The 27,203-nt window shown below is 44.0% G+C and overlaps 2 protein-coding genes across 3 annotated transcripts in view; one reads left to right on the top strand and one right to left on the bottom strand.

The window, feature by feature from the left end:
- LOC103619725 (TGF-beta receptor type-2-like) overlaps positions 1-9,176 on the top strand; it is a 31,150-nt gene extending 21,974 nt beyond the window's left edge. For both annotated transcript variants that reach the window (XM_017740203.1, XM_017740204.1), the window contains 4 exons: positions 2,521-3,329; positions 3,442-3,583; positions 4,758-4,885; positions 8,665-9,176. In XM_017740203.1, coding sequence (XP_017595692.1) covers positions 2,521-3,329; positions 3,442-3,583; positions 4,758-4,885; positions 8,665-8,877 — 1,292 coding nt within the window. In that variant the 3' untranslated portion in view covers positions 8,878-9,176. The remainder of the gene's footprint in view (positions 1-2,520; positions 3,330-3,441; positions 3,584-4,757; positions 4,886-8,664) is intronic.
- A 2,975-nt stretch (positions 9,177-12,151) lies between these two features.
- The window catches only part of OSBPL11 (oxysterol binding protein like 11), a 25,402-nt gene continuing 10,350 nt past the window's right edge, over positions 12,152-27,203 (bottom strand). The window contains exons 6-12 of the mRNA XM_017740202.1: positions 26,497-26,642; positions 24,369-24,509; positions 21,868-22,366; positions 20,278-20,464; positions 16,769-16,951; positions 15,997-16,150; positions 12,152-14,119 (exon numbers count right to left, since the gene is read on the bottom strand). Coding sequence (XP_017595691.1) covers positions 14,042-14,119; positions 15,997-16,150; positions 16,769-16,951; positions 20,278-20,464; positions 21,868-22,366; positions 24,369-24,509; positions 26,497-26,642 — 1,388 coding nt within the window. The 3' untranslated portion in view covers positions 12,152-14,041. The remainder of the gene's footprint in view (positions 14,120-15,996; positions 16,151-16,768; positions 16,952-20,277; positions 20,465-21,867; positions 22,367-24,368; positions 24,510-26,496; positions 26,643-27,203) is intronic.

Raw genomic sequence — 27,203 nt, 5'->3', positions numbered from 1 at the left:
CAGCTGGAGCTGCCCCAGAGCTGAGCACACACGTGAGCGTGGCTTGGCTCGCTGCTGCACATGGCTGGAGATCCAACGGGAGCTGTAAATCCATAGGAGGGAAAACTAAGAGGCAGCTTATTTCTGTACCTCAGGAGGGTCGTATACTTTGGAAACATTTCCAACCAGACCCTGAGCCTTTGGGGGTTTGTCCAAACCTCCTCAACTCCAAATAGACCAGGTTTATCCAAGTGTCCATCAAGAATGTGATCTGTAACAAAAGCAAAGTGAAACACCTCCAATTTTCCATAATCACAGAACAAGGAGAGACTGAAGATGAGTCTAAGCAGAACCTGCATGCCAGTAGCATAGCTTCTCCTGCAACATAAGGAAAAAAGAAAAACATCACATGAAATGTAAATTCTCTGAACAAACAAGCCACTTTAATGGAGGCAAATGATGCTAAATTTGGCGGTTCTTTGCTGCTTCCCCAGCCAAACATAACAGGTACACACACTTCTAGAGAGAGATAGTCAAATCCCAAAGCTGATGCTGGGATATGTAATTTCACACAAAAATGACAACTGGCTCATTGGAAATGCCGCCCCCAGTGAAGGCTCCATATCCAGCCTCCTCCTGTCAGCCGGCGCAGAAAGTGCTGGAAGTCAGAGCAAGAGCAGTGCAGGTCTTTGACAACTCTCTCCTCTTACATGTGGGCCACAGGACCAGCTTAGGCAAGCCCCAGGCTCACACACCCCATTGTTTACCTCCTTTTCTTCTGCTTTAAGGGATCATTTGCATTCTAAATATTTACTTGTGGTCATATTCAATGGTATAGACAATTTTCTAAGCAGAGAAACATCTAACAGAGACAAGCACTTCTCCAGCAGCACAAGCAGGCAGATTTTTTCCTGTTTCTTGATTCCTTAAGTTCTGCTTTCAGGTCTGGGCTGCTGGGTGGCATTGCCCTCACACTGGGGCTGCAGGGGACTCCATCAGAGCTCAGAGATCACAGTAATGAACACACAGAGCCATCATTTCCTAAAGCTGTGCACACAGGATCCCAGTGGACACCTTGGGAAGATGCTGGGTAGGGTGGATCATGCCAAGTTCTTTCCACCTCTACCCCAGCTGAGCCTGGCCCTGGAGGTCCATGTCCCCTCCACAGGGATGGATAGACCCAGGCAGCAATGCTCAACACGATGTGGGTTTACAGACCTGTGGTCATTGCCAGAGCAACTACATTTGCTCTCTGTAGAAGGGGTCTAAATCCTGCTACAGCCCCTGTATTGTATTAAACGACTTCCATCAGGAAGGGGCATCCTCATGAAGGAATTTCCTGGAGTTGTGTTAACTTCCCCTTTTTGGGACTTGTGCACGCAACTCCCTTAAAAATATCTTCTCTTTCTTCAGTTTCAAAGATGGGATCCAAAGCATCGGGTAAATCCATTAAAGCAGTAGGTGATATCCAAGCCCAACACTTTCCAAAATAAACATATTCCTGAGTTAGTTATTGATTTATATCAGTTTAGGTTGATCTTGTGGTTTAAACCTGATGCCTATTTTAGAAACGCTTTCACAGCCTCGCAGAAATTAGCTGCAGCACATTTTTTTGAAATTTGCCAAGGAAAATAGCTAAATGCTCTGTTTTTCCAGAACCTGAATTATGATCTCCACACACTGAGGTCAAGCAGCGAGAGTTTTGCTTATGGAATGATTCTTATCCCTCTTCCCCTGGGTTATTATACTTGGCAGAAAAACCTCTGAGTAAGATTTTACTTGAATATCTCTACTGAAGTCAGCATGTTTATTCCAGGAATCGCGAACATCAAAGGATCAGACAATTATATGTTGTGTGAGGGTTATGGCTTTGTGTGGATGTCCTCCCCCCAGCAATCTGAAGGCCAACAGGGGGTTTAACAGAAACAAAACAAATGCAGCCATGCCCTGGTGATTTTTGGGGTTGCTGTTGTAACGGGCTGAGGAAGGAGATGCCAGAACTAGCAGACAAGTGCTGAAATGATGCTCCTGTGTGCTAATTATCCTGCAAAGCGTCCCGGCACTCCCCTGGGCTGGTGGTCCTGCACACTGCCCACCCCCAGCATCCCTCCTGGCTCTCTGTGTACCACAGGAGTCCAGCAAAGCTCCAGCCCCAAGCCCTCTCAGAGATTTGCTGTGTTCAAGCCTTGCCTTGGATTTATCACTGTTCTTTCCAGCCCAGCTCCCCTTGCCATGAGCACAAACAGCACGTGGGACCCCCAAAAGGCCCTTTGCAGTCTCTTGTGCCACAGTACCCCATCCAAATGATGCTGGCCTGTGTCTTCTGTTGATAAATGGAGCTGAATTTGAGACCAAAACCAGTCAGCCCCCCCTCTTGCTAAGTGCCTACATCTGGGTTCTGTGCCGGGACGGGCCCTTGTGCGGCCCCACAAAGGGCTGCGCTCCATTAACAGCTTTGCATATTTTCCTCCTCCGCGTGATGAAAACGAGCTGCGGCAGACCCGCAGCAGCAGCATCTCGCCTTTGCTTTCCTCCCCTCAGGCTACTCCATGCTGCAGAGCAAAGAGGTGATCCCAGTGGCTGCCATCAGCCTCCTGCCCCCGTTGCTGGTGGCGGTGATGATCACGGTGATATTTTACCTCTGCCGCACGCAGAAGCGACGCAAGAGGGCCAAGGCGTGGGGTGGGAAACAGGGACAGCCCCCGGCGCTGCCAGAGCCGGGGAAGGCAACCGAGCGGGAGGAGAAGTTGTCCGTGCTGATGGATGAGAGCCCAGCCGGCACCAGCCCCGGCTGCGCCAGCAGCCGCCCCGCTGAGCTGCTCCCCATCGAGCTGGACGAGATGGTGGGCAAAGGGCAGTTCGCGGAGGTGTGGAGGGCCAAGCTGAGCCACAGCTGCTCAGGGCAGTACGAGACGGTGGCCGTGAAGATCTTCCCCTGCGAGGAATACTCTTCCTGGAAGAACGAGAGCCAGATCTTCACTGACACCAGCCTGAGGCATGACAGCGTCCTGCAGTTCCTCACTGCCGAGGACCGGGGCACGGGGCCCCGCCGGGAGTACTGGCTCATCACCGCCTACCACAGCCGCGGCAACCTCAAGGACTACCTCTCCCGCCACGTGCTGAGCTGGATGGACCTGCAGAAGATGGCTGGGTCCCTGGTGAGCGGGGTGGCCCACCTCCACAGCGACTACACCGCCTGCGGCCGCCCAAAAATCCCCATCGCCCACCGTGACATCAAGAGCACAAACGTCCTGGTGAAGAACGAGCAGGAGTGCGTGCTCTGCGACTTCGGCATCGCCATACGCCTCGACCCCTCCCTGACAGTGGATGACTTTGCCAATAGCGGGCAGGCAAGTATGACCCACCAACCCTCTCTGGAGGAGCCTTTGCCAGCCACGCCCCTGTCCTGTGGCCAAAGTCCTTATCCACCGCTGCTAACACCTCTCTCCTCTCTTCGGGCAGGTGGGCACCGCCAGGTACATGGCCCCAGAGGTCCTGGAGTCCAGAGTGAACCTGGAAGACCTGGAGTCTTTCAAGCAGATGGATGTCTACTCCATGGCCCTTGTTTTGTGGGAAATGGCCTCCAGATGTGAAGTAGTAGGAGGTAGGAGCACTGCACCATGGTTGCTGTGTGCCTTTTTACTCCCTTACTACCACATACCAACTGATGGCACGAGACGTGACTTGGGGTGGCCGAGGTCTCTGCAGGGCTGCCAAGAGTTGGTGACAGTTTCCCCTGCTCTGTGTGCCATGGCTTAAGGGGGGTGGTTCAGTGGTCAAGAAGCAGGACAGGACCCCATGGGGACATCCGGTCCAGCCCCTGCTCAAAGCTGCCGAGCTGCCGAGCCCCATGGAGCCTGTGCTGGTGATAATAAGCTAACCAAGCAGGAAGAACCAAAGGTGTCTCTGCCTCCTCAAAACCATTTTCTTCTTCAGACCATACCAGAGTGCTTATGTTGCAATGGGGACTCACAAACCCCAGCCCCTGACAGTGTGACATCCCCTGTCATTTCCCAGAGTCACACCCTGGCATCTGAAATTGTGTGTAGCAAAACATTTAATTAACTGCCCTGGAGTTAGCCCCTGCCTGGCTTCTGCCTGCTCCCCTTTCCCTTCCTTCTCTATCCCAGCCACTCACAATACAAGCCCATAGAGCTGCAGAAACCTCCAACCCTTGGCCAGAAAGCTGCTCCAACTGCACTGCAAGCCCCATGGCTGGCCCTTGCCTGGCTCAGATGCCCCATGCATCCTTTGTTCCCAAGCCAGCATCCCAGGCCATCTCTCTCCACTTGTATCTCACCTGAATTCACATCTGGGCAAGACCTGGCAGAAACCAGGGTGGCCTCTCACCTCTGCCAACAGCCAGCTTCTCCTTGGTCTCCCACGACATGGGGTTTCTCTTCTGGAAGGGCCACTTCTCCTCTAACCCATTCCATCCCTGCTGCAGAAATCCAGAAAATATCATATGATAGTCACCCCTCCCATCCTTCACCAGCACAATACTTTCTGCCTGCTCAAAATATGTCACACCCAAAGACAAACCATGTCCTTTGTACTGCATCTTTAGGGTTCAGGGAGAAGGTCAGATCGTTCCTCGGTGCTGTCTCTGAAAAGAACCTTTACTACATTTCTGTGTTCAAATTCTCAATTGTTTCCAAATCAGCTTATTTTTTTGCAGACTGTTAAAAACAAATCCATTCTCATCCAGTGGGCCATATCAAAACAAAGCAGGGAATTCATTAGAAACATCCTGTGATGCTGCTGTTGCTTCCTTGCAGAGGTAAAGAATTATGAGCTGCCTTTTGGGTCGAAAGTCCAGGAGCAGCCTTGTGTGGACACCATGAGGGACATTGTGCTGCACGGCAGAGGCCGGCCCGAGATCCCAAGCAACTGGCTGGTGCACCAGGTAAGCTGGGAGCAACTGGTTCAGAAAAGAGCAACACACGTTGTCCCTCCTCACTAACGCAGCCTGAAAAATTAAATTTATAGTCAAAGGAAAAGCAGGCAGAACTCCTGGGCTCTACTTCCAGCTCCATTGTGAATGGCTGGGCCCACACAAGTCCCATTGGACTCATTTCCTTGTTGCACAAAAGCCACCAGCCATGGTACATCAGCATTTGTTGATCAATAGCCATGGTCAGGAAGCTGTGAATGCCAGGTGATGGGTTTCAGCTACCCTAAGGATAACAGGAAAATGGAGCACTTCAGTGCAGCTCTTCTCATGAAACAGTAAATCATTGGAGTTCACTCTGCTTCTCTCCTAAGCACCTTGTCTGGAACACTGAGGAAACACACAGCTCCTCACACACAGCCATTCGCAGCAGGCACAGAGGGCAAGAGAGCTGCATCCAGCCTTCTGCCTGCTTGGCTGTGGAGGTTTCAAGCTCCAAAGTACCTTTAACATGAAATTTCCATTTCTACAAGGAAGAGCAAACCAGGAAGCATGTCCTTCCTGTGAAACACTCAGGAAAAGGGAGTGAAGCTGAGAGCAGGGACTCTGCAAGGCTCGAGGCTTGTCAAGGGAGGTCTTTCACCAGCCTTCAGAGGGTCTGAAAGCAAAGTGTGTCAGCACAGAGGGCATAACCCAGTGTTCTAGAACAGGAATATTTCAGCAGTAACAAAATGTGCTCTACTAAAACCACCCACAAGCACACCCAGAGCAACCAGCTACAGAAACAGAGCTCCCTCCTGGCCCTGACAGGGTCCTCTGCCCCAGGCTAACACTTTCTGCCACACACTAAGGACACGAAGGGTAACAAGCATGCTGATTGTGATTTCCACATCTTGCCTGACTTTGGTACTTCCTGAATTTCACATGTCTCGTGGAAAAACACCATCTGCTGATCAACACTCCCATTCACCTGAAAATCAAGCTGGAACATTGAGCCTGCTGGCTTTCAGAGCCTTGCAGTGCTCAGTGCATCATTTTGCAATATCTACCTGTAAAACACACTGCCTCTGCTCCCACTCTGCCCTGCTGGCACACAGAGGAAGGCTTTGCAGAGGGAATGAGAAAATTTCTCGACCTTAGGAGGCCACACACATTCCCTACAACGTCTCCTCTCAAAACCATATTTGTCCAAAGATTCACAGCTGACCTGACTGCCCAAAACTGCAAACAGCATCAAATGAATCCGCAGCTTCTGTGGGACCCCCGGGACGTTTATCAGTCAGTGAGTCCATTTCTGAAGCTCACCCAGCCCTTTACATTGACAAAGGCAAATACAGGAACTTCAATCAGCAGTGCCACATATTTGAAGCCTTTTGAGTAGTCACCTCAGACATTCACCTCCCAGGGTCTCCGATAAACTTTGAAACCATAGAAAAAATATACAGAGGCTTGGGTTGTCAAAAATCCTGCTTTGATAGAGCATGAGCATAACTGTGCTGTTCCCAGGGCTGAAGGGAGGCTGACTGCAGTCACCTCCCAGAAATAATGCTGCTGTAGTTGGACTGGTCTAGCAGGCAAACAGAGCAAAGCTTGTAAGGTGGGAACTTTTATTGGACCATCTGATGGTCACTGGGGAAGGGGAACAGCAAAGCCACGTTGTGCTGCTGAAAGTTTTTCTCTGACTAATCTCTGCTGGTGTAATAAACATCTCTTTACAAGCCTGGCTTTACAGCATTTTCCGGGCATTTTGCAACCGGTCTCCCTAGGATGAGGAATTGGGCAGCACCATCTGCTGGGAAGCAGCAGAAAACCACCGGCTTGTGCCACTCCGGGGGTCCAGGCTTCCCTTCCCGTGTGAGGAAGCATTGGGTGACACCGAGAAAGAGTGACAAGTCACTCACCTGAATGGGAGGCACCAACAGGTGTTCCCACCCATAAGTTTGCTGCAGAGCTCCAAATGCTATTTCCGCGTTTCAACCATCAGGATTGCTCTCAGTCAAGTGAAGACCATGGTTTGATTTTCAGCAAGTGTCAGCACTGATTTCCCTGACAGGCCTGACTCACCCAATAGCAGCTTCAGGGCATTTGCGTGCAAAGCCCCACAACAAAGCCAGCCAAAGAAATTCATCCCCAGTTTCTCAGATAACTTACCTTGTTTCACACACCACCACACTAAAAAAGAAATTTTTTTTTAGGCCAGGTAAATTTCTGAATCTGCTTCACAAAGCAGCCGAACAGACTGATGTACTGGCACAACCAGAGGCTGGTGCAGGATAGGAAGGAGCAGTGGAAGCTTAAGTCAATATTGCCACTAAAAATACACTTGTACAACTCAGCATTCTTTGGAATCTTGGAAAAACAGATATCAAATATAAAAGCCAAACTAAGTCCATTTTGTAAGCCAAACAAGATGTTCCAGTTATACCATTCAAGAGAGCATCATCACTACAAGGCAAACTGCAAATAAATGGTATGATTTCAGGGAAAAATAAGTACAGAGAATCTTGGACGTCCTGTTGGAGAACAGGCTGACTTAAAAAGATTCACCTAAGCTAGCTCATTTTTGCATGTAATCAATTACCCTCAAATCCTTTCAACTAAGCTAGTAAGTGAGTGACGTCAGAGGTGCTGAAACACACCATCTGTCAGTTTTGCTGTACAATCCTGTTCTCTCCAATTTGTGTCCATTGTGGAAGATTTAATACAACGAACCTTAGCACAGAGTAGTGAGTTCTGAGTAAGGTGCAGAAGGGCAGATGGCACTGACCCTGTATCTCTGTAGGACTCGGATTTTCCCCGTGTGGGTCCACATGAGACTTTAGGGTTCTCTTAATTACAAATTATGAAATACATAAAACCCACTGAAAAACATGAAGCTTTATTTAGAATAATGATTTTTCCACTGTGTTCCAACTTTAGTTGACAATGATGCCAAGAGCAATAGCACATGATGGAATTACATGGGCGAGGGAAGGTTCAACACAGCTTCTGGTGCTAGCTGTGTTACTAGCTAAAGAGTGGGAAAAGCACCAGCTGAATACTACCATTTATTTTCTTTCTAAGCCCAAAATATTGTGGCTCTTTTCAGAACCCTACACAATTGGACAAAAAAAAAACCAGTTTTCTGGGAGACATAAGCATTGTAGCTGAGAGGAACTCTGTGTGTTCTGGAGCAAACTGGGAAGCACCTCATCCCATCTCAACCAAAAGGCTGTTTTGTGATCAGAGAACAAGGTTCAGCTGCACACTGCAATGAGTGTTTGGCACAGCACACCCTTCCAGAATGCCACTAAAACAAGAAGTCAGATTTAAGAAATTATTTCCAAACCTACCTTTGAAAACCACCTCCCCCAGATGTAACAGGCAGGGTGCAGCTCAAACCCCAAGGCCTGGGCTCAGCCAGCAGCCTACAGGTCACCATCCACACCTCCCCTGCCCCTTGTGATTTTAGATTCTCTGATCCAAATGGGCAAGGTTGAGACAGGAAATAAATAGGGGCTGGATGGAAACAGGCTCTAAATCTCACAGCCAACACAAGCCAGTTTCCAGGGAGCATGGGGAATGTTTGGGAGCAGATGCCGGGGGAGCCGAGGCTGCTGCTCTAACACAAGCAGTGCCAGTGGAAGAAGCATCAGCAGTTCCACAACTTACCGAGGCTGACTCCTCTTGTGCTTAAGCTTGGCCAAAACCAGCCTTTATGCAGGAGGCTGTCAGAAGTGTGGTAAACCACCGAGATTGTGTTAGATCCTCCTCTTCCTGCCTTCCAATCCTAATCTCAGCCCTTCCGACTGCAGGGAATGCGCTTCCTGTGCGACACCATCACGGAGTGCTGGGACCACGACCCCGAGGCTCGGCTCACCGCCCACTGCGTGGCTGAGCGCTTCAACCTGATGGCACAAATGGATTGTGATGACATCCTCAACAACAACACGGACAACGAGGCCAGCAAAACAGCTTCTCCAGGTGGGGAGCACCAGGACAGTGATGGGAGCAGAAACATTCAGTGATGCAGCAGGCAAAAGTCCTCATCACGAGGAACAAGAGGATAAGGGAGAAGCATTTAGCTCATGAGGGAAAAGAGCCTCACTGTTTTTCAAAATGGAACTAAGATCTAGTACATAAATTATTTATAAGATCTGTTTCCTCCCACAGATACAGTGAACTGTGGAATCAATATTTTGGTTAAAGTGCAACATTATTATATGAACTGACTTTGTACTTACTTAAAATGTATAATGATGCAAAGCATTCCTTTTATTATTTTTTAAAATAATAATGTTTAATCTTTTATTAATAAGCACCTGAATTCCATGTCTTTTTTTCCATGTCATTCCTTCCATATTGTCATCATGAGTTTTTTTCTAACTTATTCTGCAGTGATCAAAACAATTTTCCTTTTTTTAATGGCCTATACACACATACAAAATCTGTTGTAGCAGCAAAAAAAGACATCATGAGATATACCACACCCTCAATGGAAGAAATGCTGACATCCAAGAAAATCACTCATTCAACATTATGCAAAGATCCACAATAATCCAGTTTGTAAAAGCCTGATACAATGCAACTACAACATACCTTTCCTCACTGGGGAATTCCTGGGTTAATTGATAGTTCAGGTGGGTGTGTGATGCTTCTTTGAGAGAGAAAGAAGTCACCAGTGTAGACATGGTTGCTTCACCCTAAAAACTCTCCATGCAGGATATGCAGACAACCCTTTCCCCCATCAGACCAGTCTCCAGTCACCTCTAGCCAGACCTGTACCACAGTAACAGTGTCAACACAAAGGGGTTGGCCAACTCTTCTTGCGACTCTCACACCCCCCCGCTGGGTTACCCCACCTGGGGAAACACGATCAGAATGAACTGAGACCTTAATTCCCATGATCACCACATCAACCCAGGCTGCCTCTATCCTGGAAAGCAGTTAAGGAAAGGTAAGTCACACCTCCCTCTGAACCCTGGTACTGTGCAAATCCCTCCACCCTTGGGATCAAAAACCTCAGGTGCTCCTAAGCCCTGCAAGCCCATACCTGACACCTACACAGAGCTGTAGTTTTTGGGATGGCACCCGAGAGGAATACATTGCTTGCCACCACACAGCTGCATGGATCAGCCCAGAAAGAAAGGGAGCAAACCTTCCAAGTTTTCTACAGCCGAGGCTCCCCGATGTGGAGCAGGGAAGCAGACCTGCAGGGCTGGTTTGGTTTTCTAAAGTGCTCAGCTATGACAACACCAACCCATATAAAAACCTTTTCTTCTCTAGCTATTGTTTCCACCTCCTTGGACTGTTTTTACAGTTGCTAAATTAAAAGCCTAGAACCAAATTGTCTCTAAACACTTCAAAGAAGGACAGAAGGGGAATGAATTAGGTTGCATCAAATCTAAATAACAAAAAATTTGCTTAGCTACCACTTATTACACCTGCAACTGTGACCACACCTGTCATTCTCAGTAATCTTCACCTGGCTGCTACCTCCTGACACCTTACAGTTTTTCAAGTTAACCCTTTTCTCTTGAAGCACACCCTCCTCAGTTCCCCACAAATACACATTTTCCACCCACCTGACTTCAGTCTCATTTCTTGACTGTAATAACCACTGCTCTGGCACAAGAGAAACAGAGCATGAGGCAGCTTTTCTGTCAGGGAGACAAAAATCTACAGGAAAACAAACCAAACTCCCCCTGCCACCGACTGCCCAATCTTTCATTCCCATAGTATTTTGTGCAGAATTTCCACACCAAGTTCTGCACCAAGTTGTTTGGACACACTGATGAATGTGTTCACTTGTTCTTCCAAGCTCAAAAGGATTTAAAAGACACTCTGACCTGTTCTTCCCACAGGTGACAGGGACAGAGGGGATCAGTCTGTGCAAACCAGACATTGAAGCCTGCATCTCTGACTCTGATGGCTGAAATCCAAATTCTCCAGGGTAGACAGACTTCATAATTGGCTTGAGTTCATATTATAAATATGCTGAAAAACTTTATCTTTTCCCCTACCCATGCCTAAAATCTTGAACAAGCTGATTTGCATAGTGCGTTTTTTTCCATCAATCCATCAGGATTGCACACCTGAATGCCTGTGTTAAACAGGGGTGACTTGTCACACTCTGTTTTCCATGAGCAGCAGGCTGCACAGCACCTCTAAAGACAGCCACTTATTTAAGATCCAAGATCTGTTTATGATTCAGGGAGCCTAAAACCACTGAGATCAATGAGAATTCTGCTCTTAATTTCAGTGGGGCCCAATCAAGCCAAGAAGACAGAAGGTAACATAAGCCAATGTCCTATTTTGCCATGTTCCCTGTTGGAACACACTGTGGTTCTAGCAAGTATCCACACAGGAAGCAGCACTGAGCCCTTCCCTTTGCTCCAGAAGGTACAGGATGGAAACAACATCAGTTATGCAAGAGAATCAAATCTGGTCAGAGTTAAAAATACATTCATTAGTCCGCAGGGTGCTTGCCACTCTCAGAAGAATCACAATTACAATTTAAGCTGGATATTCAGTGGCTCATTTTTCTCTTTTTAAACTGTTTTCAACTATGTCCTTTGTTTCTAGAAGTAGAAATATGCATCATAACTAAATCCACATCAGGAACCATTCCAGTTCTGGTGATCACTTGAGCAAAGGAAGGTTTTATGTTCTTTTTTCCTAGAAACATCTTCATGTTGAAAGAAATCACTTCATGGATTTTATCAAAATATTGCTTCAGCATTTGGTCTATTTTTACACAACAAAATTAGTAACAGCTTTCTCAGTGTGAAACCACAAGCATACCAGATGAGAGAGGAAGAGAAATAACTTTACTAATAGTATTTTATAAGGAACACAAATGAGTTTATGATCAACGTGGGAGCTTTTCAGTCTCATTTACAGGCATCACCTTGACAAATTCCCAAATCAAAATTTTAAGGTGAGTTTAGTGACTGAGTCATAAGTCTCTATTTCAGTAAGCTTAACTTTGATCCCTGGAGTATGCTCAGCTGAAAAAGGTTTGGTTTTGCTCTGATCACTGCAATATTAAAAGCTGGACCTTGCACCACAGCCCTTGCTGTTCGTTTAAAGCAAATGTGCCATGTGACACAGGTAAAACAACCATGAAACGTATACAGTGTTAATCTGTTTCTCTACCAGCCCCAGTTTGGTGCAGGTACTGATGAACCGTGGAAGAATTCCACACATTGCCACCATGACTCCTACCCCAAATCCTGGAACTGGCCAAAGAGCACACCCCAAATGTGCTGCAGACCCAAAAACAAGGAGGAACTAATCCCACTGTTTCAGTTTTTATTTTTATTCCTGGTTAAACATGAAAATGCCCAATGGATATCCAAAACTATCACAACAGGATGGTTGTATAGAATATCACAAACAAGACAAGCAGGGCCTAAAACATTCTTCTGCTGGAGAATAGTTACCACTCAAGCACACAGTGCCAAAATATCCCACTTTTAGGACCAAGGAAAGCCCAGACAGATCTCCAGCATGAAAGAAAACAACCACCTACTCTTTCCTGGTCACCTGATCTCTAGGAAAGCAGACAGAACAAATGAATCATTTTGTAGCTTTATTATCCCCCCCCACTTCTCACAAATGGACTATGACTCGCATTGAGATCTCAGTGCATTTCACAGCAAAAAAAAAAAGTACAAGAGGATCAAAACAGTTGTGCATAAACCCAACTCTTTTTTTTTTTTTTTTTTTTGCATGATTTACAGTTTGTGTTGAAAGTTAACATGGGTATTTAAACCTTCTGATGCATTCTTACACTTGCATCCTCTCTATGGAAAACATCTTACCAGATCATACAGTTGTGAGTTCTCATGATGCTGGATCAGGTGCAGCCATTGCCATGGCTGGGAAGTGGCAGATAATGTTATATACACTGATTGGAAGACTACATCAGAAGAAAAAACAGATTAAGGCACCACTGTTGGAAAAATTAAGGTAGCTTGTAGTTACAACAATAACGAAAGCCATAGTAAGTACTATTCTTAATTGCCAGCAATTCTTAGACTTCAATAAAATAGTTATAAAAAGGAGAAAAAAAAAAGAAAAAAGGATGTTTGTACCTGAATACAGTTTCCTGATATCTGATTGTGTTTCAAATCAATACCCAGTCCTCAGCATAATCAGTTGTTTGTTTGGGTTTTTTTATGGTAACATGAAAAACCAGGACCTACAGTCCATGTATTCAAGGTCACATTTCACTGCTTTGCTCTGAACACCACCACAGGAGAAAAAACAAAATAACCCAAAGGACAGTTTGTAACACTGATACTTCATCTCTGAGACAATTAGATGGGCAGAGAAATTTAAATACAAAACTGTATGTTTTCTGTTCATTTTGAAAGCCTTAGTCCTCAAGAAGAGAAGTTGGAGGAGAAAAAACAGGCCAGATCTCATTACATTATAACTTGAGAAAAACCAGTCACTCAAAGAGATTTAATAAAATTAGAGCTGAAAAGTGTTCAAATTACTTTTCCAATTCAAGTCAATTATTTCAAGTATATTAAAATGTTTCAGAGGAAAAATTTCTCCATGGTTACACTTCTAATTGCTTTTATAAATCCATAAAAAAGAAAAGTAGTCTCTACGTACATCCCATACTCCTCCAATGCATGCACGCATTCTCTCCGAAGAAAAGGTCGTCATGATCCAGTTGTTTCTTAATACTGATTTCAGGCACATCTTCCAAACACCCTTCCAGTTTTCGCCAAGAAGGTTAATTACTGGGCATAAAAGCAGCAATTTTTTGTTGCTGTTGTCTACATGTGTACTGAGGAGGTTTCAGTGATTAAAGAGCTTGACACAGATTCCAAAAGAGTTCCTATGTCACTCCGAAATCCAACAGGTTCCTTCTTCTCTCAGGCAGCTTTTGCAATCTGATCTACTTAGAAGAATCTTACACAATGCAGGTAAAATCTCTTGGATCATAGAAAAAAACAAGTTGGTTGAACGTACCTGGCAAGTCTGTCTCTACAACTTGGATTTTTACCTTTTTTTTTTTAAATAGCTTTAAAGTGCCCTAGTATAGTTATTTCTTTATGCTCATTTAAACTTGCACAATTACATAAAAAGGGGAACTCAGTGTAATTACTGTGTTCAGAGAGACAGAGGAAAAGGAGAGGAAAATCAGAAAACTCATCTTAAAGCAGCTTTTTTCTAGTTACTGTCCGTTTGCTGAGTTTGTGCAGCAGACACTGTTTTCCAGAGGGGTTTATGATAAAGCCAGCCATCTCCCTGCAATTTAAAGAGAAAGTACAGTTATAATAAAGACACTGCCCTGGGAGAACTGCCTTCACAAAACTATTGGACTGATGGCTGTGAACAGCAGAGGGACAGAGCTGATATCTTTACCTCCCACAGATTAAGGCACAGAGATCAGCACTGCAGGCTGCTGACACTGCTTCAGAACACGTGCAGGCTCCTGCCAAGCCACTGTGCTCTCTGGGAGCTGACTGCACTTATAATTAACCCAGTCAAAAAGCCACTCTTGTGAGGTGTATGTTCCAAATTACTTGAAGAAGCCACATAAGCAGACAGCAGAGAGGCAGCTACCCAGGATTATCAGCTCTAACACAGCCCAACAGCTTACCCAGAAATGAAGTGCCCAGGATCACATTTAAACGTTTTCCGAGTACATCTGTATCTTGAACTAGCGACAGAACTTCATCTTTTGTAAATCTAACAATACTAATAATGCAACTACCTAACTTTGAGCTAATTATACTAACACAGCTTTAGAGAACAAAAACCATCATGGGAGCTAACTTGTCCTGAACTTCACAAAACAAACCTGGAAGATATCCAAGAAAAGGTAACTTTTTAGCTGGTGTTCTAAACCCTTCCCATCTCTGTGATCTAGTAAGAAGAGGGGGAATTACATTACTGCACTGTAACAGATAAAGCTTGCACTGTGAGGAGAATCTAAACTACAACAGCATAAATTTTACTCAAGAACTCTCCTGTTGCAAAGGCTCAGCAAAGGTCTCTACACTAGCAAGGTCTCACCACGTGGATCACAAGAAAAGCCTATTTCAAAGTTATCATAGCAGCATCCCCCAATCCTCCTGGGCAGGCTGTAGTTCACTTTGTTAAAAGTCTTACTATATTATTACTACTACTACTATTACTGAAGTACAGATTAAGACACTGAACAAATAAGCTCTAACCAAAATGTAATGTAGGAGAACAAAAGAAGTGTAAGTTGAGAATGAACTCTCATACCTGCTGATGCCATGAAGATTTTTTGCCTTTTCTTTTATACCCCTGTTATATCTTTTTTACAACTTCTGTATTCTTAGTGCTTTTTGTCTACATTCTTGGACTGGTTTGCCAAGCTAAGAGACTAAACATTTTAGAAGCTTTGTAGCCAGGGATCAGTGTGCCCCAGACCCCAAGGCTCTCTCCAGAACACATTCTGTAAACTAAGATAGAACCATCCAGGGGAAGGTTCCTTGGGGAGGGGGGCTCACTTGAGCCTCTCATTGGGGAATTTTTGATTGATATGCTAATTAGTAAAACCTATAACGTTATACCCGATCTTTTGGGGGTGTGCATTGCGGGGTGCATTTTGGTGCATTCGACCCGGACGTGCGCACCTAAGGATCCTTGAAATAAATACCAAGGTAAAAATTCCTTTTCCCCTTCTAACCGTGTTTGACTCTTGATTTTAAGACCAGGAAAAGGCATCACTGTTTGCTAACCATAACATGTTGGGTACACACACACACACACACACCACCTCAGCAAAATTAGTACTACTGATTATTTGCTTTGAGCATTTACTGTTGCAGTCTGCCTACATGTGTATATGCAAAGCTATTTTCCATGTGCCATTGAGGACTTGCTTGGTAAAAGAAACTGGACCAGGAAACTGGCAAACATTTTGATGCAAGGGCATCACAAAATCCAAGCATTTGGAAAGTGGAGAATGAAGTCATGCCTTTACATGCTTAAGAATTCTTATGTCACCTTACCCCTAAGGATCCCACAGAGCTAAACTGTAAGATCTAAGGCCAAATATTCTGACAGGACACAGACCCGTATGTGCACCTGCTTGCTTAACAGCTTTGCTTCTGCCTTCATTAACAGCAGCTAACTGCTTGGGAACTTACATCTTTAAGGAAATATTTAGTACACCAAGGTGTTTCTGTTTCAGCACGAAGTCTCTCTTCATTCCTCTGCCGTTCTTCCAGGGCTCGCTTGTGCTCTGTAGCCTTATCGATGTCTCCATCCCGCAGAGACTCTGTCACATGCTGCCACAGCCTCCTACAAAATAAACTGGTAACTTTACTGTTCCAAAGGTTTCCCAGCCTGCCACCTCGAACTGCAAGATCACTGCAGGCAGTTCTTGTGGAACAGGAGCACTCTCTCCACATACACATGAGAAATCAGCCCAGGTCAGAGAATTGCAGCACAGGTGAGGGCTCATGGCCAAGTCTTACAGCTACACCAGCAACTGGGAGCATGTAGGAATGGCTCTGAGGTTCTGGCAGTGCCAATCTAATGTCTGTTTGCAAACCCTTTAAAACTGCCATGGAAGTGTTATTCAACAAGCAGCTTCTTGTGAGGATGTCAGGAGCTGCCCTGCTATGTAGCTGATGAGTAAAAACAAAACTAACAGGGAGCTTCTGTTCTGGAAAGCACTTTGTGAACTCAAAGAAACACCCTCTGCTCATAAATAGGAGACAAACACCCATGTGCCTGCACTTGGGTTGTGCACTTTTTACTATGCTCTTGACTTTTATTTTTAAAAAACATAAAAAATAAAGATCGGTGCTGCTAAGCGTTATCCACAAATACTATCTACATTTGCAGGTTTTCCTAAGGCACTCACCAGACTGCTTAGGACAAAAAGGGTCAGACAAGAGCAAACATATACTCTACCTAGATTCAAAGGGGCCTTGCTTCTCCAGGGGCCGGACTCGTTTTCTTGTCACGGAGAGCTTTGTCAAATCCACGTATTTGGTCTCCCCGTTGCTGTAGGTGAACTCAAGCACACTGTTCCACTCCCCCTGCACTCTGCACACCACCGTGTTCGTCATGTTCTGCTTCACTTCACCTGTGACTCTAGGAAAGAAATTTATTTTTAAAAAGCCATGGCTGAAGAAACCTGAGGACTATTCCTTGCATAATCACTCAGTCCTGGACGAGTTTGCAAACTTGTCACACTGCCTAGAAAAATGTTAGTTATTTGAATTGCATTTGTGTGGAGAAGCTCAAAGAGCAAAGTGGCTTTCACTCGCTGCTCTAGTTCTCTTCAAGTTACCCAGGAAACTCCATTTTTGGGTTCAGCTTGTTTCAAGCCTCTTAAGGAAACTGAAAATGAAAAAGAAACTAACACAGGCGGATTCACATATAACAAGCAGTTGATCATTTCCACTTGAAGTATCACATCAGATACATAGTTCAGACTTAAAAAATAAAAATTAAACTTTCTAGCAAGAATATATCTCACTACCTGCTGGCACGTCATCTCGCATCTTTACATGTCAATATTCTCCTTATGTAGGTGGTCTCATTCGCATGTTGCTCTCATAAGCAGCAGACACAAAGGCAGAAAGCAAGGTAGGAAACTAGAAATCAGGAGAACTGCTTTTGCTCCCTGTCTCTTTCCCAGAAACCTCTACCAATAACCAAGATAAGAAAAATGTCTTTCTAACATGCAGTATTTCATTCAAGGTGTAGCATAATGCTCAAGTATCACCACAATCGCACACACTGATGCATACTTTTCTTCTCAGCTTCAAGACCTGTACAAAGACCTCCACAAAGACCTCCTGACACCCACTTCATCCTGACCCAGTGTTTGAGCATGGCTTGGCAAGCAAATTGCCAGTCTTAAACAGAAGGTTTCTCCTAGAAACAAAGAAACAAAAGAGTCTGTGCACTATGCAAACCAGACTTGAGAGATTCTTACTTGTAAGGTGCTGCAGGATTCACAAAAGATACTTTCTCCAGCTCCAATTAAACTGCAGTTATCTGTACACAACCTCCCTAAAACTCACCACTTTCCAGCTCCCCTTCCTGCATTTCACCAGTGTTCACACAAAGCATAGGCTCATCTCCTTCCAGAATTCTATTGTGAGCAGCTGAGAACAGCTAACTTGCACACCACTGGCTTGCTCTGACGTCCTTTGAACAACTGCATCCAGGAGAGTGGAAAGCAGCACTTCTGGTGCCACACTCAGAGGAAAAGGGAGCACAGGACACAAGTGCCACTTCCCTTCTTCCACCCACACTAGTCACTTCCCACTGTGCCTGCACCTAACTGTCCTCCCCAGTCCTGGTATCAAAATAGAGAAATTTATCTCTCAGGCAATGAAACAAGTATCACAGGTCAGACCCGCCAGCACAGAGATACTGGATGCCAGCCAAAGCAGAGCTGCAGGGAATCTCCAGGGCAAGGGGGGAAAGCTCACAGCCAGCTCACAGCAGGAGGCAGCTGCCAGGACTTCTGTCACATTGTGATCCAGCAGCTCGAACCTAAATTAACCTCATGAGAAATATCTTAAAAAACCCAAATTGATAAGCATGCACTGCTCACAGAGCACAGAGTTTTCCACTACAAAAATTTAACAGTTGTTGAAAAAAACAGGAGCAATAAAAGCACACTTACAATATTTTTTTTGTGGACTTTAAGAAGCACTAACAATTACTGAAAACAGCAGAAAGAGCAGCTGACAAGCAAGCAGCCTTAATTTTGTGCTGCTTCTCACCCTGTGACTTCCACACCTCACCAAAGCTATTACACATGGCGGAGTCCCTGTCCTCCTCCCAAGAGATCTCTGAACAGCCTGAATCCACAGGATGCCAGGGATCAGCCAGGTCAGACTCTGCAGTTACTTCCCCACAACTTTAACAGCTTGATTTTTTCCAAGCATTGTGTGGTAACAAGACAGCACTGACATCCAGTATTTTAATATCAATCACAAAATTACTGCCTCTGCTCAGCTGAAAGTAAACAAAGTTATATCACTCACTACTGGGGTGCAGTATTGAATTGCTCCATTAAACTCTCATTACCTTTATTTCTCCAGGTTGCATTGCTCTGACACACAACCTCTGCCAGCACTGCAGACCACAGTAGCTGCCTGAACCACTATTAGTGATAAAAACCTGCTGGCACTTATTTGTAATCTTGGCATGACTGATACATGTCTAGCTGTTCGTTATCATTATCCTCTATTTCATCCAGCTAAAGAGGTACAGGACCAAGGAGCCAACATCCAGCTGAGGTCTAACAACAAGGGTCACTCTACAAAAAAATCCATACCATTGCCATAGCAACTCCCGTGCGCTCTGGGTAACCATGACAACACTGCTGCTTCCCATCAAGAGATTCTTTTGGCAATGTCCAATCATCACCATGTCAAATTTTCAATAGTTCCAGTACCTTGAACAGATCTCTCTTTAAAAAGCCTCTACGTCTGTGACTAACTTCAGAGACACAAATAACAACAGCTTCCAAAATTAAATCACTGAACTAGAACTACATCCTCTAACTTATCTTTTATGACGCAAGAGGAGCTATTGCAAAGTGGAAGATACATCATGAGCCATAGAAAAAAACCCAAATGATGTGTCACTTTCAAACTGCACCAAGTGAAACAGAACTACTAATAAGCTTCAGTTCTCCAAATGCCATTGGGACAGGGAAGCTTTGCTTGCAACTTAAATTCAGACCCTTTATGGAAATTTAAAGAGCAAGGTGGATTTTTTTGTTTTCTTTGAGCAACAAATATGGCTTAATCCTACTGCTTCAGGAAAAGTCATTCAGAGAAAACAGCTGATTTTTGCAACCTGTGACAGCAACGCACATCTAGGAAATTCTGATGTTCTAGGCTGTTACATATTTCATTATGATCTGCGAGATATTTAATCTAAGAAACATTTAAATAAACTCTATTCAGTAAATAGCTGAGTGCAAAATGCTCAAAATGCTCTGCAAACATATTCTTTGTGAGACTACGACTTAATTTTCTCCTTCCTCAATTACTTGTCTATATTAGCATGAGGTTAATCTACAGCAGTCTTACTATAAAATGTCTGAAAAAAACCCAGTGCTCTTTTGCATCAACTGTGCATACTTCCTAGAATCTGCTAAAAGCAACCCCATGCAAACTTTCCCTGGATGTCCTTTACCTGTTAGTTTTTAAACATGCATACAGGTGAATAACTACCACTATAAGAACTACCATTTTTGTCTTTACAAAAAGGTATTTTTACCTAGATATTTTCTGTAAGATGCTGAAACTTGATAGTGTTATATTTCTTATACAGAAATCCAAAGACAATGATGCCAGCAGAGCACTTACAATGCACGTTGCAAACAACACTCAACCCTTTAAGACAGTGAGATCGATCTCATTTCAAACAAACAAAAATGTTCTCACCGATGCAATTTGCCACCGTAGAAGGGCTTGGTGTGAAAGTTAATACTTGCAGAATACCCAGTTTTTGCACAGTTAATGTTGACTTTTCCTCCCAGCTCTACCCAGGGAACAGTTAAAATTGAGCGGGCATATGCGCAGGGCAGAGAGAATGTGTATTCTTCCCCATGTTCCAAGAGGTGTAAGACACCTGTGTGAAGAAACACAAGAATCTGTATATCAGCACCACCTCAGAAAAGGCCAAACAAGTTGTTGAAACAAATAGCCAATACTACATCTGGTTACTTTTCCTCATAGCCCCTCACACAGAAAAAGAAAATTAAAAAAAAAAAAAACCAACAAACCCCAAAACCACAAAAGTGACATTTATTAGATTATAGGTAAAAACATTTTCCTGGAAGTACTAACTTAAGTAATGGGCATTTAAGCTTCTTTTGGGAAAAGACATTTATCCCAATAATATTGTTCCATAAAGTACAATACTGTGCCATGCACATACTTTTCAGCAGTACATGTAAGGGCTGCTCACTCTCTTACTGATGGCTCTGGAGCATCGCAAGACAAGACTTATGCTGACAAAAGGAAGTAACAAATGAATCCCCTGAACTGCAGATCCTGAGGAAGGCTAATACTCCTGTTTTCCCTTCCTATAATACACCTTACCCAGTCTCAAGACAGGTAGCAGAGACAATTCTCCTTACTGCATCTCTCTGCTAAGATAAACCCAATTCTTTCCTGACAGCAGTTTTTGCAATAAATGTCAGGAATCTCTTAAAATACTAGAATTTTTATTCAGCTTTCAGCTAAGTGGATTTGATTCCTATAAAGAACCCAAAAGCACAAGATCTGCCTCTTGCCCTCAGAAGAGCACAGCACAACGTCTGAATGCTGCCTGCCCCAGCCCGTGCCTCTGGAGCACAGTACCCCTGGGTGTCTGACATCAGCACAAACAACATGGGAAATTCTGAAAAAAGTTATGATCTGATTTGAGAAAGATCCTGCAAGAGATATCAGCTTCAGAGATTACCTGTACAGCCAAAGATGTGCCTTTTACATACCCTGGCATTCCCTTGGTCATTCCCTTGTTCAATGAGTAATTTACGTGCAAGTGCCTGGAATCCCCAGGTACTGGGCAATATACACAGGGGACACAGAGTGGGAGAGGCTGTCTCATCTTGTGCAGTAAATACTCATAACTAAAGGGAAATTACAGTTTGAGGGCAGTTACCCTTCTCTGTCCCTAAAGGATCCCATTTTTCTAGTTAAAGAAAATCAAAACATATATAGAAAGATTAAGTGCAATACGTGGAAATGCAACAAGACTTCTATTTAATAAATGTATGACACAAATTAATTCACAAATATCAGTTTACATTGCAGAAACTGACCTTAGGTTTAAAAGGCAAAATTTTACTTCCAAATATAATTCTGATTTTTGGCAAAGCATAAACCTAATTATTTTCTTCTCCCATAGGAAAAGTTGCTGTTTACAATGACAACTTGTATCTTCGGAATATAACATCAAATTTGCCATCAAATTAACAGTATTTCAACAAATTTCTAAAATGAACAAAGGACAGAATTTGCACTTACCCTCACCAACCATTGTCACTCCTATTGACATTCCCAGGAATTTACTTTTTGTCCAGACGTGGGCATTGACACACATCTTCCGCTCTACACACTCAGCATAAAACCCTGAGACAGGAGGATGGTGGGACACTTGCTCAGCTACAAATTTCACTGTGTAATAGTCCGGCTCTGCTTGGCCTTCCGGATCTTTAGGCAGAGTTACTTGCTCCGAGGGGGAGTGAGCAGAGGAGTTGGTGCCAGCTTCGGTGGCCACGTCGCTCTTGGGCATCCTCCAGGAGCAGTGGAAGGTCTCCCCGATGATGGGATTGTAGGGCTTCTTGGCAATGGCTCCCTTGCGGCCCTCGTGGAAGGAGGTGAGGTAATACTCCACGAAGCGGATCATCCTCTCCTCGGGGCTGCAGCCGCTCGTGATGGCAACGAAGAGATCGGGGTGGGACATGAAGTCTGCGTACATCTCCAGCAACGACCGCTTCTCTAGAATGAAGGTGGGAAGAACCACCTGAAAATAAAAGAAAAGCCATGAGGCTCTAGTAAGGGAAACAGAGACAGGCATTTTATAAGGGAAGTCCTTGGGAGGAGGATTCTGAGCTGTTTGGGACACCACACTTTCAGAGTGCACTTTCTTGTCCCTCATGTAAGATGTGAGCAAAAGACAGTGGTCAGAAGTTCCAGAAAAGCAATTTACAAGGCAATAAAAGCCCAATGAGTATTATTAAGACTAAAGAGGTCGAAAGGGACTGAGCGCCAGTTAAAAAAAAAAAAACAAAAAACATACAAGAGTTGCAAAGAGATACTGTGTCCCACATGCCTGTGAAAGAGAAAACAAGCATGAAGGAACTCAAACTATAGCAAAGAAGGTTCAGAGCAGAAGTTAGGAAAGGTACGGTCTAAGGGAGAAGAGAACAAGGAAGCTATACCAGCTCTGGAGAGCTTGGAGAATCTCTCTCAACACAGCAACTAGGAGAAGCATCCATGAGAAGCAGCATAGTATGGGTTGAGCCTGTGCCTCTGAGCAGAGGTACCTTACACTCTCCCAGTTACATTCAACTCTATAAAAACCAACAACCCTGTCCTTCCTGAGCCAAGGGCAATGCCCTAGAGTGAAAGGCTGTGGATATCATCAGTGTTTTCCTTCTCTGCTGTGGGAACTAGCCTCACATAACGAACTAAACACACACAACTCACAGAACTAACTGTTGTAAACAGCAACACAGGGTGTCTCAGCCACGAGATCAAGACAATCCACTTAAATCAGCTGCATTCAAAGAGAAAAAGCACAGACATAAGACTTAATAGACGTTCAAGTTAAACTGAATACACTTGCCATGTTGTTGCAACCCCAACCTTGAGTACTAAGTGGTTTTTTACTTCAGTTCCCTGATAATGAGTTACGTACAATTCTAACAACTTCATTACCTGTTTTGAAGCCAGGTTAGTCCACTTCAGTGATTTGCCTGCTATATATAAAGACAATTCTCCCCACACAGCCAAAAGTCACAACTGGAAAACAGGCTTAACAACTTGTTCCAACTAAGAGAAAAAGATATCCTAAATCCAATCTTCAATGTAAGTGAAAGAGTAACTTCATCAGTTTCTGGTACAGCAGCAGCGGTTTAAGTCTGACTTGCAGACAGGAGGGCCTGTTCATATCACGTTTTCGTTTTCCCTCTCAAGTTGTGAAACATAAGCTGCACAATACAAGTTTCTAAGGGCTATGTAGTTCGTGCTCAAAAAACATAGGGTTAAAAAAATGTAATAATCCATAATTCCAAGAGAGAGTGTTTTTCTCATTCCATGCTACTGTAAAATCCATTTTCTGATTTCGAAGTGCCTAGTGCTTATGGCAAGAGGTCTTTACAGGAGTGAACTGAACATAAGCTGGTAGCAGCCTGCTCTTCCCAGATTTGCTGCCCAAGTTGTCTAATGGCACCTGAGCGTTAATTTTTCCAAGCTGCTTGCTTTTGAGTTCTGCACTCAAGTGTCAAATCCAATTCTCTCCAGTGCAACTTTGTTCCTGCTTGCTTGTGAACAAACACAGAAATGAGAATAGAAAAGAGGCTTAAACAGGCATCTAAAGGTAAGGGGGAACCAAAAGAAAACTTCTTTTCAGAAGCAGCATGCACACAGGTGTAGGGTTATACAAGCTGTGCGAAAAAGCATTATCAAGATAGAAAAGAAATCATGGAAGGAAAGAAGAAAGAGAAATACGAGAAGGCTGTAGAAAACAGCACAAAAAGACTAAGGTTCAAATACAGGAAAGAAAACAGGCCATTACAGGAAAGGCAACAAAAACACGGTAGAAAACACAAAGAGAAGGTAATAAAAAAGATAGGTTTAGGTGAAATGTGCTGACCATCTCAATCTGGGACATCAAATCTTGGGACCTGAAGTTGCTACTGGCCACAGTTTCATACTAAACTCCATACTGTTCAATACAGGAGCTGAGTTTTAAACGAAACTTCACTTTTACTGCAGCCAGTCTTCACACTTCAGTTACTTACTCTTGTTAAGTCCATGCCAAGTTTCAGCTGAGACAAAAGGTGCAAGATAACACTGCGCTGCTCTTCCACTGCTCCTAGATCATCTTCTTTATCGTCACAGATATCCTCTAGCTCCTCATCTGGATTTATTTCTTCAGGTTCCTGCAATAAGAGCCATAGGCTTAGCTCAAAGATGGAACTGGCCAGACAATATTCAAAAAGGACTTAATATTGTATTTAACTGTCCATGTATGAAAAAGGCTAAATAAACCCCTGCAGAGGGCTACACAATGGAATCTACTCCCAAAATAAACAACAGCTGAAGAATTTGAATGGATATGAAGATAACTCAGTGCAGATTCCATCTGGAGGATTCAGGCTCAGATTTCTCACCCTCTCCCACACGGGTCATGGAAAAAAAGAAAAAAAGCTTAAAAGAAATTCCTGTAAGTTTTGTGAGTTCACAGAATGTCAAGCATCTAACACACACACAGAAACAGCAAAGCAAAAGCTAGCAGCAATTCCAACCACCTCAGTAACCCCTTTCACCTCCACACTACTTCAGCCTTTCCAGCGTTGCCATCACTACTCCAAAGGCTGTATCAGACTGTAGTTCCACGTTCCTTGACTACCATCCTGCCTGGTATCTACAAGCTGCTCCTCACAAGCATTATCATGTTGCTGTGAGTGCAAATATATAACAGCGAAAGAAAAAAAGTAACTTGGAGTAGTTTCATAAAACAAAACCCCACACATACAAACACTGCAGGTGCCGGTGTCTGTGTAACTAAAGCAGACAGACTGGAAATTATATCAGCAACGATTTAACAACCACCACATCACAAGCAGAAAGTCAAACACTTCAGGCAGAAGGGATGGTGGCATTCCTAGGGCTCTGAGCCGCATCCTCCTGGGGCAAGCAGCTGGAAGGAGGCAGATGCAGAAGGGAGAGGCACTGAATGCCACGGGAAGGCAGCAATATGCCTCTGCCTAAGCAAAGCCCTTTGTCCTGAAGCAGCTGCCCCAGCCCAAAGCAGATTTATGAACACTCAACCACCAAAAACAGGGGGCCAAGCCCTCACACAGAGCTCAAATCCCGATGACAATTGCAGTATCACAGAGGTGACTCCTTTCCAAGGATGCTATGCTGATCTGCTCTCAGAAATAAAAGTTGAAAATACCTACAGGGAGTGATAACACCATTCATACCTCAAACACACTAAGTACTCAAACTGTAGCTTGCTTAATTATTGAAAGGAAGGAATTAAGCGATTTAGTTGAAAGCTCCTAGTTTTGTTTCATCTTTTCTTTTTTTAACTTAATAGTAACTACTCTGACCCATTTAAAAATCTATAAACTATAGCAACTGAAAAAAATCTTTTCCATTTTGATTTTGCTCTAAGACAGCCCAGTGCTATTGCAGAGACCTAAACCAGCACATTATCTTTTCACAGTGACACAGTCTCAGCCAAACAACTGTTTGAAACCAACTAGCATAAAGAGGATGTGATTATGATTTTCTAGCTTAGTTAGGAAAACATGTTCTCCATCATAATCCCTGCTGGTTTTTTACTTCAGTGTTTTGCAATTCAAATCCATTTTGTCAGCTATAATGATACAGACTGTAGCTGATAATGATACAGACTGTAACTGTATTTCAAATGCATTAAGCCATCCTGCAGTCAAATAATGAGAGTTGCTCAGATTAAGAAAAACAGATGCAACAAGACCTAGAAAGAAAGGGAGATGTAATAGCTGAAGACCAGCAATTTCGTCTTTTGTCTACTTAGGCAGTTCTTCTTGGGCCTATTTTGAGAGTGTCATGAATTTCAGTTAGGCAGTATTCCCTTGCATTTTATTTTAGATAAGTAAATAATGAAGTGCAAAAAACCTATTTCAATGCCTTGCACTACCACACCAATTGGCTCCCTCCACTTGACAGCAAGTTACATAAAGCAGCAAAAATTTCTTGAATAAACAAGGTAGAGAGTTTCATCTACTGCAACTGTCCTCACTTCTCCTCCTACACAGCTAACCAATAGTATGAGAATAGCTGTCACTAAATAATTTTCACATAATACGATTGAAACATTTACAGGTATTCTTCCGAATAATTCCCCACAGAAATGGGATGTTCACATTACCTTACCCTTGTTAGCTGGCAGGGCTCTGCAATGGACTGCTCTTCTCTGACAGATGCTGGCTTGTTTATCTCTGCTGGGAAATTCTGAGCTGCTCCATTTTTGAAGTGGTTTGCCAGAGAGATCTTCGGTTCCAACCAACTGATCGTGGTTCCTGAAGCAAAGGAAAGTTTGCGCTGAAACTTGCTCATCCTCTCCAGGGTCAGTAAAAAGCAGTTTCCAAAAGAAGAGCTATTTTTAATGGAATAAGCTGAAAGCAGCCAATTCCTCCTGCAGCCAATGCCTCCAGCAGCCACTAAACAAAGGTGGTGCAATGAGACACCACCTTCAGTGATCATTAGCACAAACACTGGGATTGGTGAGCTGTAATACATGCAACTTGGACTGGAGAAACTAGTTGGTGTCATGAAAAGTGTAATCAGACACTACAGGAGGAACCCAGTATCATGGGAATGTTAAGCATCCCTTACACTTTTCTTTAACTGGTACCAAAATAAAAAAGGGCAGCTTTCCACTTATCAGCTTCTAAAACTCAGCTCTGTTCTAGACTAAAAAGACCTAAAGCAGAAGTTTTGTTGCCAGTGTGTTCTCTGGAGAGGGTGCTTGTCCTTTCTCAGCTGCAGAGAAGGCAGGCACACACTGTTGAATAAATAATAGCTGTCAAAAAAAAAAAAAAAAAAAAAAAGCACCAGGGGTTGGAAAACTATTACACCCC

The sequence above is a fragment of the Corvus brachyrhynchos genome, unplaced genomic scaffold (assembly GCF_000691975.1).
Source record: "Corvus brachyrhynchos isolate BGI_N302 unplaced genomic scaffold, ASM69197v1 scaffold126, whole genome shotgun sequence".
NCBI lineage: Eukaryota > Metazoa > Chordata > Aves > Passeriformes > Corvidae > Corvus > Corvus brachyrhynchos.
The sequence above is the reverse complement of the archived record's forward strand: the minus strand, read 5'-3'. Positions and strand labels throughout refer to the sequence as shown.